Source organism: Podarcis erhardii, assembly GCF_964252035.2.
Source record: "Podarcis erhardii genome assembly, chromosome: 12".
Lineage (NCBI taxonomy): Eukaryota > Metazoa > Chordata > Lepidosauria > Squamata > Lacertidae > Podarcis > Podarcis erhardii.
In genome coordinates, this window is record NC_138513.1 from 19,090,082 (window position 1) to 19,108,872 (window position 18,791).

At 41.3% G+C, this 18,791-nt stretch overlaps 1 protein-coding gene across 1 annotated transcript in view; it reads left to right on the forward strand.

Annotated features, from left to right (window-relative positions):
- The first annotated feature begins 16,290 nt into the window (after nt 1-16,290).
- Nucleotides 16,291-18,791, forward strand: part of DNAJC1 (DnaJ heat shock protein family (Hsp40) member C1) — a 120,079-nt gene continuing 117,578 nt past the window's right edge. Inside the window, exon 1 of the mRNA XM_081882141.1 lies at nt 16,291-16,393. Coding sequence (XP_081738267.1) covers nt 16,300-16,393 — 94 coding nt within the window. The 5' untranslated portion in view covers nt 16,291-16,299. The remainder of the gene's footprint in view (nt 16,394-18,791) is intronic.

An 18,791-nucleotide genomic window follows, 5' to 3' on the forward strand; every position in this document is an offset into this window, starting at 1 on the left:
AAGCACTGGGTGAAATAGTTTTGGTTTTGCTCGAAGGTGCCCTAATTTTTAACCCAAAAAAATAGGAAAAGAAAAAGTATAGTTTCCTTTTCTCCTGGCATGTTGGCCTGGAAGTTGTTGGACCCTTTAAAAGGTGCTATTAAGGATGCAGAATAATATGCTGAGGGTGGATGGCAGTGTAATTTGGTTAAGAAACAACAACATCTCCATCATTTTGACATGTTAAGCTGGGGGTGGGGGAAGGAGAGAGAACTTTCCAGGCACTCTTTAAGTTTCGCGTTGTTCCATGCCAAGAAGTTGTGTGGCAGAGAGAATTCAGCTTTACGATAATCAGTAGTAATAATATAATCACAATAATTATTACAGTAAACAGCCATTTTTAAATGGCTTTTTTATTGCTTGTGTTGCTGTTATTCGGTGGTATTAACAAGCAGAGTTATAAGGTGGTCCACCTGTCCTGCTTCCAACACCAGCAAGCCACACTGTTCCTCCACTGGCTGTTTTCATTCTCATAATGCAGCTATATAAGGTTAATATAATGATATATGAGTGGGTTCATATGCCTGCAAGTTTCAGAACATGGGAAACAGCTATAATAAAAGGGTGCAGATAATAGTCATCTTGAATATTTTAATCCATCCCTTTCCAGGGCAGTTAAACATAAATCCTGGCTGGAATAAAACTTAATGTTTCTATTTCCCTGTTAACACTACTGAAAAATAGCAATTTGGATGAATTTAATTAAATGAGGAAGTAAGTGAAGTTTAGTTGAGTTTCATAGTTTCTGAAGGCTCTTGATCTTGAATGTGAGAACAGGCCTTTTATGTAGGGGGGAAGATTATTTACTGTAAATAGGAGCCACAATGGAGTATTCCGTGGGGGCCGAGACAACAAGCTCACAGGTTACATTACTCAAAAGGGCTTTGCTCAGTGCAAATTCTTTCCACTTTTTGCTAGTTACTGTTTTACTTTCCTTGGATTAGTGCCCTCTTTGAATAAACTTGGCAGAATGACTTAAAGAAAAATCCAAATGAGAGCCTCAAGAGACAGTACTGGATAACCAGAGGCTGCCTTAGATATGGTGCACCAGTACTGCAGTAATTCTTTCAGTTACTGATACTGCCGTTGCAAACTTGAAAAACTTAAACAGGACCAGTGTCTGTTGGTGAATGTATATGCAAGCCTCTCAGTTATGCAGGGCAGCTGTTTTTCCATTCAGTTTTTTCTGATGAAGAATTCTGTTCTACCTGGAAGTTTTTGTATCCTGTCACCAAGTTGCTTTTTCAGAAACCAGTTGTGGAACTTGATTCTAGGTACGGTAAATGGTCCATGAGATTGGGTAACCAGGAACTACAAAGTAATTGGGAGGTTATAATACATCATTTGCCAAAGAAAACATTGATTCCTTGCTCTTACAGTGATATCTGACATTTCATTACATATAAGCAGTGCTTTGTAGATTGGGAACAAACCTATGATGTAATTTGGAGAACATGAGGTTGATGGGAGAGGACTTGGCTGAGCTGTAGGAATGCTTTAAGGTTCAGTGGGGAAGGCCTTGAAACTCAAAGGTCGTGGATTTTTAAATGTTGCCAAGTTAATAGTTTGTAACTGAGAGTCCAAGGTATTTAGGAAGCAAACATTACAGGGTGGGAAGATTAGTGAAAGATTCTTTTCATGATATAGTAATCAGAAAAGAAGGACTGAGAAGCACAATGGGCAAGCAGTAAAGGAAAAAATGGTTTTTTAAAAATCCTATTTGAATTCAGGGAATGTTCAACTGGTTTGGAATAAATGTGAAAGCACATAAACTATGATCCAGATTCCAGACTAGCCCCACTTTTATATACGTGCAGATGAATTATTGTTCCCCCTCCATGTGTAAGGGCTGAATAGCTGCAGATCCACAGCCTTTAGGGGGAAATTGTATTCTCCTTGCCATACTCCATTCAAAAAGCAGCTCCATCAGCATTAATCTGTGTAAATGGTTTGAGGACTGCAGCCTTAAATTTCTGGCAGTGAAATTGAGGCAGACTTTGTTATTGTAGCTCCAAGAAACTCTTTGTGGTAGACGTGGAGACAAAGTACGGCACTGAGTGTTGAGTCCAATGTAGCATCTTATTTATATCAATTACTAATTTGGAATTAAAGTTCAAAATGTTTCAGGTCAAAGGCATGCAGACAGGCCTAAAGGAATACTGTACTTTCCTTTACATCTTCATAAACGTTTGTTTTCATTTTGGAAAGGCTAACAAAATGTTGTTTGCCAGTCCAGTGGCCCAGATCCTTTCCATTTAATTTACGTACGTGTGGGTAGATTATGTACATGTGGGTCAGGCCAAATTTCCCAATAAATACATGAAAACATGCAATCCGTATATTGGGTGATAATGTTAGAGTAGGCCTATTAATTTCATTGGTTCTACCCTGAGCATGATTTAGTTGGCTATCACCTATTTAGATTATTTTTCTGTGTCATTTTCTTTTTCACAGATATATCAATCTATCTAACCTAGTACCCTTCTTTCAACAGTGGCCATCCAGATACTCCTGGGAAGCACACAAAACAGGGCATCACTGAAATAGGTAAGTATTCCTTGAACATCTCAGTCAAGAGGTAGAGTGCCTCTGAACAGAGAGGTTCTGCTTTAGCTATTGTGATTGATAGCTGTTGGTAAACCTCTTTTTCATGAACCACCAACTGAGTATTTTAGGTTGCAGTCCTCTAAACACTTGCACATGTACCTCGTGAGAAGTTCCATTGAACTCACTGGGACTTACTTTTTTGCTTTATTTTTTAGTAGACATGCTTAGGAAGAATTGCACTCTTCCAGTGCAATCACAGAACCATAAACCTAAGTACTTAAATAGAAATAATTTAGCCCACCTAGATAAACTTGGGAAACAGTATTCATAATGTTATTTGCCCTAAGGTAGATGGATTGTTGCTTGTAGTAGTAGCAGCAGCAGATGAACTAGCAAAGGGAGCAGCTTATATTTGGGTATTGTCTTTTCTCTCTCTCCCGCCCCCATGAATTTTAAAGGTGTGGCTTATATTCGGGTGTGGCTTATATTCGGGCCAATACGGTATATATTTTCTTGTGCTTTTTGAAAGTCCTCCATGAGAAAAGTTGCACCCGAAGTCTCTCTATTGAGGCTGATGCTGCAGAGTAATGTATCTGTGGCTTGCAGAGCCAAACCATGAATGTTTTTATACTATTCCACTCTCATGCCTTACCAGAATTTTATTAATTTAGTCCCTAATCATAGTTTCTTCTTTTTGTCCGTCATAGGCTAGGAATTTGGGAGAGAATGTTTTTCTCATTCTGGTTCCAGAAATGAAAAGACGCAAAATAGTTAAGGTCATATTATCTTACATTTGACTGAGGTCTGTTGAAAATGTAGTAATTAGGAATTTAAATTGGAAAGAAGATAAGGTTTGCTGCAGTAAAATTTTATTAATAGATAACAAGTAGGTCAGTTTTCAAGAGCTAAGGGAGCTGTGAACGTTATATAACAGCTGGATAGAAACCCAGTGAGGCCAGCTGGGCTGCCTTTGGAAATTTTTAGAAGAATTTGTCAGAAATGTGGAACTGCAGCCGGCTAGTATAGGTTCATAGCCTCTGTAATTTTTTCAACAACCTTAGATGGAAGAGAGAAGCAAGCACAGCCAGATGGCAATTCCTGTATCTTTTGCATGAAGTGTCTCAGGCCTTTCAGACAGCTGTAGGAGTTGAAATACAGTTTGTGGCTTTACATTTAAAGCACATTAGTTCTCCCCAAAGAATATTGAGAACTGTAATTTGTTAAGGGTGCTGGGAATTGTAGCTCTGTGAGGGGCAAACTATAGTTCCCAGGATTCTTTGGGGGAAGTCATGTGCTCTGAATGCATTTTAAATGTATTGTGTGTATAAGTTGTCTCTGTGAGTAAGTGTGACGAAAACACACATTATTGACCCTCTATCACATCAGTCCTTCTATAAAGAGTTATGTAGGAGGCATTCTAGTCTATCAAAACAACACCAACTACTTTCCATCTAATCTTATAACTTGCCTTACGATGGCAGTGAGTCTTAAAATTGCTAAATGCTTTGTTTGAAATGTCATTTCTATAGGGGTGTGACTTGATATTAATGGAAAAACTGACCCTAACAAAGCCTGAGACCAAAGAAACACAAAATCAGACAAATTTTTATAAAACTTGGTTGAGCTTTATTTCCGACACAACAGCAAAAGATATATATGGTTGTAGCTTACCAACAACTTAAGGGGACATATGTAAATATACCGTACTTTTATTTGAATGAGCAACATTTGTGTGTTTTTGAATGATACTGGGACTGCGCTTGAGAGGTGGGAAGGAAGGAGTTTTCCATTGTGATTATGTTTATTATGAGCATAGCTGTCAAGTGTCCCTTATTTGAAGGGACAGTCCCTTATTCCAGCGCCATGTCCCACTGCTGTCCCTTATTGATGGATGTCCCTTAAATGATGTCCCTTAAAATTTCAAAGGAAGCAGCTCCTCTCCCTCCCTCTCTGCCGGCCAGGGACGAGGGAGGCTCCAACTGTGTTGCTTGGCTGTGTTGCTCACCCAATAAGAAGTCTAAGAACGACTGGGGGGGTAGAGCTTGCATGCCTTGTGTGGGGCTAGTTAATGCAAGCTGAGGGGGTTTTTGAATGCTGGACGCCATTTTGTTGCACGTGCTGCTGCAAACTTTGCAGTGCAAAGCCAGGCCGGGGAGCCATCTTAAGTTGAGGCTGCATAGGCCTTGTGGTGCATGTGACTCAGATTCTATTCAGCTGAACCTCTGGTTACAAAGTTGGTTGGACAGTGTTCTCGAAGCTACCCAGCATGAGTTTGACCCGACTGCAGGAGGACAGGAAGACTGGAGTGCCTGGAACAGGTGAGGCTGCAGGTCCCTTATTTTGGCTGTTGGTCCCTTATTTTCAAGGCTGCTGGTCCCTTATTTTCAAATCTGTAAGTTGACAGCTATGATTATGAGATGATTTTTAAATACCTTTAAAAAAAACACCCAACAACCCTAGTTGTTCAAAGATACACAGGCTTTAAAAAAACCCCAACCAACTAGCTAAAAGTCATTATTTTAAATTTGCTGCCTATGAAATTTCAGGAAATCCATTAAGCACTCCTTAGGCACTAGCTAGGATTGCCAGAGTACTGAATAAAAGCAGCTAAGAAAACATACCTGGCTAAGAACATTTCCCATCCTTTTCAGGGAAGGGAAATATTTTGAAACTGTCTGATGTATAATTATTATTATTATTATTGTTGTTGTTGTTTAAAAAGCCTTTTGAATAGGAGGTTAGCTCCAAACTAAGGGAACTGAGCTTTATGGGACAAGTTAGTCAGAATTAATTCCCTCCCCTGCCCCATTGTCAGTGAAAATGTGTAATCCTAACCAAGCTGTCTCAGAATAAAATTCTGTTGAGTCCAACCCTGGGTAAGTGGAGTTAGGACTGCTGACTTTGAATGAAAACATTAAAAACAGATTTAACGAGCACATAACTTCCCCCAAAGAATCATAGGAACTGTAGTTTTTTAAGGTTGCTGGAAATGGTGCTTCTGTACAGAGGAAATTATGGTAAATGTGTGCTGAGTATGCTTTAAATGTGTAATGTGGACTCACAGCTAGTGCAGCTAACTCAGACTAGATCCATCCCATTGTGTTCTCTAAACATCATATCACTGATGATCTCAAATCACTCTGCACATTGTATGGAGCTGGACACACACACACACACACACACACACACACACACACACACAAAATTGTTACATTATTTCTCCAGAAGCAGTCAGGGGCTCTGAGGAGGATGTCAGCCATTTTAAGAGGTTGACATTGGAAGAGGCTTTGCCTGAGCAGCTGAGCCCAGTCTGAACATTTTTTAAAAAAACAGAGGTTTCTTTCCCTTTATAGCTGAGAGGACAATCCAGCGTTCTTAAAATCAATACGTGTTTTGTAAATTACTATAGCAGGATGAGGACTCGGGCCTGAGTTCAAGGCAGTATCTAGCTTTACATAAGCAAGCAGCACTGTATACCCATCTAGGGATAATTCAGCGGGCTATTCCTTTTCTTCAGCTTTACCAGCCTCGGTACCGAAAGGTCTTCTGCTCTCTTAATTATCCTGCTTTGTTTTCCATTGATTATCTGTTCTCTCCTGCTGCCCACAGGCCTGGAACAACACATAAACAAACAAACAAACAAATCTCCAGAATCTGCAGGAATCACCCTGGTGGGGAATGTGCTGGTGAAACACCCAGGATTCAGCTCTGACAGGTGGCTGGAACTGCCTTGATGGGAAGGATGACCTGATGTCATCATGATGCCAGATGATTGATAGGTAGATGGCTGTTTTTTTATATTTTATATTTAAAGTTTTATTGATTTTTTAAAAGAAAAATAAGTGCAAACATAGCAGAAAGAAAGAAAGAAAACAAAGAATAAAAAATATAAATCATAAAGCATCAAAACCTATAAGGACAAAAGTACAAAGATACAGCACAGCTCCAAAGGGGCAATAGAAGTATTAACTCATACAAATATTCCTTTTACAAATAATACAGATACGTAAAAACAGAAGTATTATCTATCTGGTGAGTTCCATCATCATTGAGAGCAAAGGTTCTACAAAGTGTTAGCTGAGCAAAGGTTTGCGTAACCTGGTGCCACTGAGCAACCACATGGCTCAATATTCATATGAGAAATAAAATCATGCCATACATTAAAAAAGGTCATTTGAGCTCTAACCTTTACATACTTTTAGTTTATGAGCTATCTTTTCTTTTTTTTTTAAATAATTTTTATTAATTTTCATAAACAAAAACACACAAAAAAAACATACACAAACAACACATGACTTCCGCATACCTCCTCTTCACTGCACCCTTGTTTCCAATTTTTTAGCAATCCTTCATTCCATTTTTATATTTAACTTCCCTCAGGTTTTCTTAACTTAAACATTTACAGCTGTAATTCTCTGTTTCTTATCCCTTGACATTTTATCAGTCTGAAATTTTACAGCAGTTCTTAAGATATATTTTGAATTTTTCCCAGTCCTCTTCCACTGTCTCTCTCCTCTGATCACGGATTCTGCCGGTCATCTCTGCCAGTCCCATAAATTCAGTCACCTTCGTCTGCCATTCTTCCAGAGTAGGTAATTCTTGCATCTTCCAATACTTTGCCAAAAGGATTCTTGCTGCTGTAGTTGCATACATAAAAAATGTCCTATCTTTCTTTGGTACCAATTGGCCGACCATGCCCAAGAGAAAAGCCTCCGGTTTCTTTGCAAATGTCCACTTAAGGATTTTCTTAATTTCATTATAGATCATTTCCCAGTAGGCCTTAATCTTTGGGCAGGTCCACCAAAGGTGGTAGAAGGTTCCTTCACATTCGTTACATTTCCAGCATTTATTATTGGGCAAATGGTATATCTTTGCAAGCTTGACTGGGGTCATGTACCACCTATAGATCATTTTCATTATGTTTTCTTTCAAGGCACTACATGCCGTAAATTTAAGGCCTGTGGTCCATAACTGTTCCCAGTCAGCAAACATAATATCATGACCTAAGTCTTGTGCCCATTTGATCATAGCTGATTTAACCGTTTCATCCTGTGTATTCCATTTCAGCAACAAGTTATACATTTTAGACAGATTCTTAGTATTGGTCTCTAACAATTCTGTTTCCAATTTTGACCTCTCCTTCTGAAATCCTAGTTTCCTGTCCTGCTTAAAAGTCTCATTTATCTGATAATAATGTAACCAGTCTCGAACCTTGGATTTTAGTTTCTCAAAGCTCTGTAATTTAACCTTTTCACCATCATATTCTATAATTTCACAATATTTTGGCCAATTAGAGTCCATGTTAAGTTTTTTCACCGCTCTAGCTTCCATTGGTGACAACCATCTGGGTGTTTTACTTTCCAACAAATCCTTATATCGATTCCAAACATTATACAAAGCTTTCCTGACAATATGATTTTTAAAGCCTTTATAAACCTTTGCCTTGTCATACCATAAATATGCATGCCAGCCAAAATTATTATCATACCCTTCCAGGTCTAAAATGTCTGTATCCTCAAGAAGTAGCCATTGCTTCAACCAGCAGAAAGCTGCTGCTTCATAGTAAAGTCTTAAGTCCGGCAGAGCAAACCCCCCCCTATCTTTTGCATCAGTTAAAATCTTAAATTTTATTCTGGGCTTTTTGCCCTGCCAGACAAATTTGGATATATCTTTCTGCCACTTCTTGAAACAGTCCATCCTATCCAGAATTTGTAATGTCTGAAATAAAAACAACAATCTCGGCAATACATTCATCTTGATAACAGCAATTCGGCCTAACAAGGAGAGTCTCAACCTAGACCATATGTCAAGATCTTTCTTAACTTCCGACCAACATTTCTCATAATTATCTTTAAATAAATTCACATTCTTAGATGTTAAATTCACCCCCAGATATTTCACTTTTTTTGTTATTTCCAAACCAGTTTCCCTTTGGAAACTATCTTTTTCCCCCGTCGTTAAGTTTTTTTCCAGCACCTTTGTCTTCTGTTTATTTAATTTAAAACCTGCCACTTGACCAAATATTTCAATTATTTCTAAAACTCTTTTTTTACTGGCTTCTGGCTATCTTTTCAAGGAGGGCAATTCACTGAGCCCTGGAGACTAAGTAATCCAAATTATTAAGGTGGATGGTTTTCCAGGATTTGGCAACTGAGCCCTGGGCTGCTGCTAAGAGATGAGATATAAGTTCTTTGTTTTTCACATCCCATTTTGTTTCTATATAATGGTTCAAATGTGTCTAGTGGAAACGTGGAGTAAGAGTGTGTTTCTCGAGCAAAGGGATCTCAGTGAATACCTTATTCCAAAATTCAGCTGCCTTTGAGCAGTCCCACCACATATGTTTATATATACCCATTCTGTGGCAGCCCTTTAACACAGTGAATGTTATACCTGGATATTATAAAGGAGAGCTCTCGCAGAGCAGTGTACTAGCTATGTACAGTGGTACCTCAGTTTAAGTACTTAATTCGTTCCGGAGGTCCGTTCTTAACCTGAAACAGTTCTTAACCTGAAGCACCACTTTAGCTAATGGGGCCTCCTGCTGCTGCTGCGCCGCCGGAGCACGATTTCTGTTCTCATCCTGAAGCAAAGTTCTTAACCTGAGGTACTATTTCTGGGTTAGCGGAGTCTGTAACCTGAAGTGTATGTAACCTGAAGCGTATGTAACCCGAGGTACCCTGTACTAACAGGGAGGACAGACAAAGACCAGACAGAAATGTTATCAGTAGCCTTATACACCAAGTACACTGTTTCTATACCAGTGGAATAGCCACTGTACTTTACACATAGTCAACTCAGAAGGGGGAAATGAACAAATAAAAGAAACAAAAATGTTGTTAACCTAGCAGACATGCCCATGGCATCCTTAGAAACATCACCAAAGCCCACCAGTTGGGCACTGGGCCAGCGATGATGGCCACATGCCCCCCCACATATAGGAAGACAATGACATGATGGTGACGGGAACACACCCCTTAATCACCACACACACACACAACGCAAGATGACACCATGGGACCCCGGCCCCAGCTGCCCCAGTGATCCTGTCACTTACTGCTGCCACCAGTCCCTACAGATAGACATTCAAAGCCTGTCAGGCTGCCGTAGTTTGGTAGGATAACACACTATGGAAAGGGAGTCTGTAGAACACAGCACCTGCATAACCCCTTGGGAAGGATTCTTGTAGTGTAGAGCACAAACATATCCCCCCATGCCCCTCTCCCCAGGGGATACATCTTGTATATATATATTTATTGTACAGTATAAGGTATGAAAAATCCATGCAAGAATAGTGATTTAGTGGTTGCAAAATTGGTACCAAGTGTGCCTATACAGTGATACCTTGGTTCTCAAACGCCTTGGTACTCAAACAACTTGAAACCCAAACACTGCAAACCTGGAAGTAAGTGTTCTGGCCTGTGAGCTTTTCTCGGAAGCCGAACATGCTCCGTTTTGAGTGTTACGCTTCTGATTTGAGTGCCACACTTCTGCTTTGAGTGTTACACTGAGGTCTGTCTGCTTTTGCTATTTATTTTGTGTTTTTGTGGCTCTTTTCTTGTTTTTGTGACTGTGTGGAACCCAATGCAGCTACTGATTGATTGATTGTGTGACTGCACTACATTGTTTATTGCTTCCATTTTATGGATCAATGGTCTTGTTAGATAGTAAAATTCATGTCAAATTGCTGTTTTAGAGGTTGTTTTTAAAAGTATGGAACGGATGAATCCATTTTGCATTACTTTCTATAGGAAAGCGCGCCTTGGTTCTGGTTTTGGAGTGGACTTTCGGAACGGATTAAATTTGAGAACCAGGATACCACTGTATTAGGCACTGCTCTTTCAGAATGACTATGCACATTTGGTTATCATGACTCAGTGCAACACCTGAGTTTGTAAGGTCTTTTGTTAATTGATAGGGAGGTAAGTGGTATGGTTAGCTACATATAATAGCCATATCTGCTATTATTCATATTTGCAGAATGGGCACAATTATCAGAATAATGCAACTACCTGTGCTGATTAGTACCACTTGTAAATAATAAACTGAGTTATGTGAGCAGTGAGTCTTTATTTGATCTTCTTTTTAACTACATTAAGATTCATAGCTTTGTAAGGAACCAGTAATAATTTTGTTTTGCGCTATATTCATTACAGTGCAGCTCTCTGCATCACTTAGGCAAACTATTGAATGAATGAAGGATTATGAGCTTGGGAGATACAGCATGCTTAAGGACATGCGGTGAACACATGCAGAGCTCAAATTTGAACCGGAGACTAACTGGCTAATGGCTTATGTTCTTAACCTCTTATACTGATTTTTTTATTATTATTCCAGGCTCCTAACAAGTTTCCAATGGTGGTTGGCAAAAGTGGTTAGAATTAGATCACAAAGTCAAAAAGTTAAAAGAAAATCCAACCATCTTGTTTCTGGTAAGTCTTGATTTGCTTGTGTGAGGTTGGAACAGTGCAGGTCACTGGAGAACTTAATCTAATTTGATATAGAATATACTGTATTTTTCGCTCTATAAGACGCACCAGACCATAAGACGTGCCTAGTTTTTGGAGGAGGAAAACAAGAAAAAAAAAGTATTCTGAATCTCAGAAGCCAGAACAACAAGAGGGATAGCTGCGCAGCGAAAGCAGAGATCCCTCTTGCTGTTCTGGCTTCTAGGATAGCTGCGCAGCCTGCACACACACATTTCCCCTTACTTTTTAGGAGGGAAAAAGTGAGTCCTATAGAGCAAAAAATACGGTATGTCAGAAAATTGGTTATTAAATATTAGCCAGTTTTTATCTGTTGTACCCATCTCTATTTTTAAATTGGTTTTTGATGTGTAATTATATTAATTGCCAAAGCAAAATGGTTATACCCAACCTATCTGCAGTCAAACTACCTCCCAAACCATGGTGTTGGCTGGCTTAATAGGCAGTTTAAATAATGTCAAATTGCAGGAGTTTATTAAGCTGCTGTGATAATGTACGCAAAGCGCTTTGAACATTTAAAAGGTGCTATATAAATGCTAAGGGCTAATAGCATTTATTCCCATGAAATAGTAATGACTTCTTGGAAACGAAAGGATGATTTATTCAATTTATACTCTGCAAATGAGTAACGGGGGCTGATGAATATGATAATGAGGAATAGATCGGTTTCAATTCCCTCTGGGATTTGGGTCAATCTTCAAGCGCCGTAGGACACTAACCCCAGTCCTTAGCTGTAGAGGCCCAGAGATGACACAATGGTTAATACATGCTCTGAGCTCGCATATTCCCTATAACCAATGCTGAAAGTGTGTGTGTGTGTGTGTGTGTGTGTTAGTTAACCAGCCTGACAGGCCCTGGGTGCTATTATTTTCCTGGTTCTCTCCAAACCATCTTAATAGCAAACCAACTGACACCCTTTCATTTCCGGTTCTCTTATTAGTTTCCCTGCCTCTCCCTTTCATGCCATTTCCCTTCCCCAGTGCAGTTTTTCTGGTGAGGTCAGGTGATGGAGGCACCCCCTGCTGTTTCTGCCCATTTCCACTGCCTGTGAATTAGCTCTTGTGGAGGCAGCATTTCCTGTCAGTGAGTGACAAGAGGTGCTGTATCTGACAAGATGAATTCATTCTCTCTTTCTCAGTCCCTCTCTCCTTTCTTCTCTTCCTTTCTCCACCAGCCTCTCTCTACCTCTCCTTTGTTTTTAATTGCTTTAGTCCTCTCCCTCTTTTCTCCTTATAATCTCTCTTCATTTCTCTCTCTCTCCCCCCCCCTTCTATTATCTCTCCTGCCCTCCTTTGTATTCTTTCATTCCCAGCAGGGCTCATGCATACAAATTGACCCCCTCCCAGCCAGTAATGTGACCAAAGCTCTTTGTGGCTCCTACAATCTCTATGGTAACTGTTCAGGGGTGGTGGTGGTGTGGGGCGGGGAGTGTCTCAAGAGTGGCGGTGTAGACCCAGCACTTAGGCCCAGATATTTTTGTCCCTCCTCACATTGCAGAGCATCCATATGGATCACCTGGCCACTCTTTTAAAAAAACACAGCTGTTCTGTTTTACACTCTTTGTGTCAATACCTTTAAGGAACACTAATGGTAGAAAAAAACCCACAAGGTTTAGGGGAGGGGTGGTGATGTGCAAATCTTTTTCCCCTGATAGAAGATATGTTGCCTTCAGAATTGTGTTCCACTGGGCAGAGCTTTTTTTTTTTTAAAAAAAGCATTATATCGAATAGGTACCATCCGTCTATCATCCTCGAGAGAGTGGCTGCATTCAAAGGACAACATGTGTTTATATTTCGGCAACAAGCAGCAGCAGCGAGTCTAAATTGCTCAGTCTAAATTGCTTGTGGGGGGATTAAGTCTTTAAGAGGTTTGGATGCCTTTTCATCAGAAATGTGGTTTGAGTTATAGTTTTTAAAATACCTGTGAATCAGTTCTACCTCAGCACTTGAAGCTGCTCTCACTGCTGCTTTAATCTTCCTGGCTGCTGCTTATAAGTGATCAGTTTCCTTACAATAAGTAAATAAATAAATAGGTGCATAACCTGCTAAACATTGCCTGTACCTTCCTAGTAAGCCATGCTGTGCCATTGGGCTGTTTCCAAGAGACAACTCTGTGGGTGAAGAGACTGAAAATATGGCTTTGAAAAAGAATAGATTTTTTGCATTCTTAAGATCATGTTGTACAGGTTAATTAATCCTTGAACAGCCTGTCATCCTGACACAACCAGGGTGGTTAATATGTCCCCCACAATCCTTACAGTACATGCATAAGGGTGCAGAGAGGATAATAATCTGCTTTAGCAATTCTGCGTATGAAACCACAGGACTGCCATTTTCCCCAGATTAATTGTTATAAAGAGGAAGGTGGAGACCTTGTGTATATGACAATTAGATTTCATTTGGAGCATTAATTTCCATAACCAATGAACTAAAGTGAAATGGACACACTGTGAATTTGACAGTGGTGGATTTCAAATATCACTTACCTCTTAACCCGGCTCAAAGGGTTGTATTCAGAGGCTATCCACTGAACTTAATGAGCCTCATAGTAATGCCCATTAACTTCAATAGGTCTACTCTGAGTAAGGACTAGCATTGAGCACCACCCAACCAAAGCACATGCGGGAAGTACTCCATCATTTTAGGATTCATGCCCATCACGCATCCCTTCTGACTGAAAATGTGGGCAAGTATTTTATAGTTTAACTCTGGGCAGATTCTGCATTTCCCCCCTTTTCTGTGTTTGTTTTATTCATCCCAGGTTGGCTCTTACCATTTAATACCAAATATCACTGTAAGAAACATAATATTTATTAGGCAATTAAATTTTATTGCCTCCACCACTGCTGGGGGGGGGGGGAATCTATTAGTAAATCCACAAAATCTTTCACTGCCCTGCCACATACCACAAACCACATGACATTCAGCACTTGGTGATTTTATACTGATTTTTAATTAAGGACATTAATAAACACCAGTACTGCTAAAATAATCTATAGATAATGGGAATGTTTAATGAGCCACATTGTCCTTATATTCAGGCAGTTTCTGGCAGGAGAGTCAGCAGTCAAATAGTTAACATTGTGGGCATTTAAGTGGTCATAATTAACAGTCTATTAACATGAATAGGGGAAGTTCTCACTTTGGACAGCTATTGTTTCACTCTCTCTGTTTACAGACTCCACTAGACAACAGTGCATAGCTTTGCCTTTGTGCGTGCAGATTGTTTAAAAAAGAATCAGGAGAAATAGACATTTCATCTTAAAATTAAAACCAAACCTAAAAGGCTGTACATAGCAAAATTATCAGTCTTGTTGCTTCTTTATTTTCTTACATTTGTACCCCACTTTTCTTCCATCATAGGATCCCAAGACAGCATACATGTGGCCCCCTGAGAAGTCCCCTCAAATCAATGCTGGTGTAGACCAGACCTAGACCTGCTTAGGCTCAGTAAGGTGACAGCCTCCTTTATTTTCAAGCCATGCCCTTTGTCCCATAACACTTTGTGTAGGAAGCCTCATTCAGATCAGGGGTCAGCAAACTTTTTCAGCAGGGGGCCGGTCCACTGTCCCTCAGACCTTGTGGGGGGGCCGGACTGTATTTTTTTGGGGGAAATGAATTAATTCCTATGCCCCACAAATAACCCAGAGATGCATTTTAAATAAAAGCACACATTCTACTCATGTAAAAACACCAGGCAGGCCCCACAAATAACCCAGAGATGCATTTTAAATAAAAGGACACATTCTACTCATGTAAAAACACGCTGATTCCCAAACCATCTGTGGGCTGGATTTAGAAGGCGATTGGGCCAGATCCGGCCCCCGGGCCTTAGTTTGCCTACCCATGGATCAGATCCATGTAGCCTAGTGTTTCCATCTCCGATTGGCAGCAGCTCTCCAGCGGGAGGTTTTCCTCATTGCTTAGAATCATAGAATTGTAGAGTTCGAAGTGACCCTGAGAGTCATCTGTACTAATTCCCGGTAATGCAGGAATCTCAGTTAAAGCATCCATAAGAGATGGCCATCCAACCTCTGCTTTAAAACCTCCAACGAAACCACAACCTCCCGAGGAAGTCCGTTCCACTGTTGAACAGTTCTTTCTTTCAGAAAGTTCTTCCTGATTAGTCGGAATCTCCTTCCTTGTAACTTGAATCCATTGGTTCCCTCCAGAGCAGGGGAAAACAAGCCTGCTCCATCTTCCATTGATGTGACAGCCCTTGAGATATTTGAAGTTGACTGTCGCATCTCCTCTCAGTCTTCTCTTGTCCAGGCTACCCAACTCCCTCTCTAGCATTCCTCATAAGACCTTGGTTTCCAGACTCCTTGATCGTCTTGGTTGCCCTCCTCTGCATTTTGCTAGTTAAATGGAGATGCCAAGAATCGAACCCAGGAGCTTCTGCATGTAAAGCACATTCTGTACCACTGAGCTGTGGTCAGCCCCACAAGCAGACAATCATTCTCAAACTGCAGCATGATACTGTGCCTCAGGAAGAGCTCCTTGTGTCCCATGAGCCAAGTTGTCACAACTGTCCACTGGGTATGTGCAGCAGTGGCAGAGGAAGCCTCTTGGGCACCTGGGGTGGCGTGCCCAGGGGCAGGGCGAACCGCCCATAGGGTGTCACACCCTGTGCCTTCCCTATGGCTGCCGCATGCCCTGTCCCTATGGGCACCACACGCCCTGCCGCATGGGGTGTGCGGTGCCCATAGGGAAGTCATGGGCTGAGGCGTGCGGCGCCCATAGAGATGGGGCGGGCAGCACTTTTAGGGACGGAGTGCGCCATGGGGCCTTAGCCGCCCTACAGCTGGGGGGGAGGCAGTGGGTGGACAGCGCGGAGCCTATGGGCGCCGAGACGCGTGGCTCTTGCACGCTGCAAGCCCCGCGGCAAGTGCCGCCCGCCATTTTGTCACCCCCCATCAGGGTGGCACCCAGGGCGGACCACACTCCCCTTCCTACGCCCCTGATGTGCAGGAATGTTTTAGGGCAAGGCTAGCACATGCAGCATCACCTCCTCTACATGTTTTGTGAATCTCTTCAGCAATAAGGCATGAACAGGGCTGTTGAGGCAAGGTGACCAGTCATTTCTAAATCAGGTGGTGCACATGATCAGGAAAAGGTCGTACGGAACCTTTCTTGCATTTTTACATTAAAAAAAGTCTTAATGAATTGCTTCATATGAAAAAGGGTGGTGTCTTTTTCTCTTCCTCTTTATTTTAAAACAGGCCTTTGACATGTTACAAGTAGAGTGGCCGGCATTTCTCCATAATGCAAGGCTAAAATCTTATTGGCAAAACAAAAAGTCTAGCAAGTGCTGGGAAAATGCAGGTGGGTAGGAAAGGTGCTCAGCTGAAAAAAATATGTGTGTGTTTTTTCTCTCTCCTATGGAGATCAGAGAGCAAGCATGGCTCCTGTGCACCTCCAAATTAGAGCAAGAATTAGGAACTTTTTACTATCCAAGCATATATTTCCTATAACACGCCTCGGTCATCATTGTGATTGCTTTAGGACTAGAGAGTGCTCATACAGCAAATATTCAGATTACAGCCATCTTCCAAGCCAGTCTGCTAACTCTGCAGAGTTACGGTAATCAGCACAATTGACCACCCTAGCAGCATTCAACAGGGAGAGCATACCACCCTGAGACAAGCCCCTTCTCACCCTCCAGCCCCCTCTCTTGCTTCTTCGCTCCCTCCCTGTCAGACTGCTGCTTGATTCCAGCAGCCCCTTTCTGTGGCTCGTCCCCTGCTGAGCACAACGTGTGTAATATAGCATATCTGCATCCTGAAAATTTTGAGGAAAATGCAATAACTTCCCTCTCTAATATATTTGGCCTAAATTATTGTTCTGATTTTCATTTTCATTTTATTAATTGAGTCTCTGCTCAAAGTACCCATGCATTATAAAATGCAGATAACAATATAATGAAATAATGATATAATGAATGAAAACATGAATCTAGCTAACATCTGCAGTAGAACTCAACATGTAAACCCATTTACGCTCCCTGCCCAGCAGTAGACACATACAGTATAAGCCATTATTATTATTATTATTATTAGGAGATAAGCTATAGTAGAGACAGTGCTTGTCTGTCTGCCTAGGCTGTTAATCTAAAGGGACCTGAGATACTGCTTGTCTTGGGATGTTGTTGCACTGCCCTGTTGGTTGAGGGCACAGGCTCTCCCTGGGTGGCATGCTGTCAGAGCAAGGGTCTTGCCCTCTAGCTAACCTGGCCAGCAGTCAAGGGAGCTTGCCAGGAAGACAAACAGAATGTTAGAGATAATTAAGAAAGGAACAGAATACAATACAATACAGGGAATCAGTGGTGCATGCACACTTTTTCCACTATGCGTTATCCTGGTCTGCTCAGAACAATTAGCCAGTCCTTGTTAAGTAAATTATTCCTGGTCAGAAGGACGCCATTGCACATCCCGGATTATTTATTCTGGCTTTCTATGATCCCTTCCACTTGTTCTATATTAGTCTGCAGGCAGCAGACTCTGACCTTGATCCAGTGTCATAGATCACCTGGATCTTTCTGGGAAGTTGAGTCCCTGGTTAAGTCTAGGTCTCTAGAAAATGCAGATGTGGCTTTCATTTCGGAATGTCTCCCTTGCCAACATTGCTCACTAACTGCTATGTGAAAGCAGCAATTCAATAGGAGCTCGAAGATTTGGCAACGGGAAACTGCACCTGCTGAATGTTTGCCTGGCATCAGACTGATAAAAGGACAGCAAACATCCCGAGGTGGAGAATAGCAACTTTAGCTTAGTTTTGAAAAACTGTGACTCCTTGGTGTATTTTTCTATCAAGCCTAAAATTCCATTTTGGGATATACCAGGACATTTCTTCTCAGTACCTGCAAACTGGCTGGGAAGTACCTCTGAACATGTGTAAGGTGCTTTTTGTTTACTGCTGGGAGATTGCAAACTCCTTGGGGCAGGGATTGTTCCCTCATGGGTTGAATACACTTTACAAATAGGAACAATGCAGCTTTGTCCCACACACCAGAAGTTAAAAGCCACAGGGCTTAGTTCAGAATATATTGTTTCCATATAGGCTTCAGCCCCAGCATTTCTCTTCTTCCAAAGTAACATTGCCCTCTAGTATTTGATTAAAATCCCTCCAAGGTATAAGGAACTTGCACAGGTGGCAGAACGGTCCTGAGAATCTGCTGCTCAAGTGTTAAAATATACCTCTGGTTTGCCAGCCTCCCAGGCTGGTATTGGTTGAGTTGACCTCGCCCAACCCCTTAAGTCCTAGGGCTCCCCTGTGGAAAAAGTGAATCTTATCCTATACCATCCTTCTCTTTGTTCTTACCTACCTGTTCTTTTTGGGGTTTTGTTTTATATATTCCACTGATATATACAAGTGGAGCCTGCAACTATATGTTGCAATGTGGCCTCCTCCTGCTCATCATATTAGTCAGCCCTTTCCTGGATGACTCCGTTCCATTACCCTTCCCCTCTGGCTTTCTGTTCCACCCCACCCAGTCAGCATTTTGTGGTTACAGAGTATGCTTGACCTTCATTGTTCTGCCTTGGGTTCCCCCCACACCATTGCCTTAGAGCAGTGGTGTCCAAACTTTCTTCAAAGAAGGCCAGATTTGATGAAGTGAAGGGCCGTGAGGGCCAACTGGAGGGCCAACCAAAGTTGTTGACCTTTGAAGGACTGAAGTTGTTGAGCTTTTTTATGATTGTACCCCAGGAAATAAACTGCCACA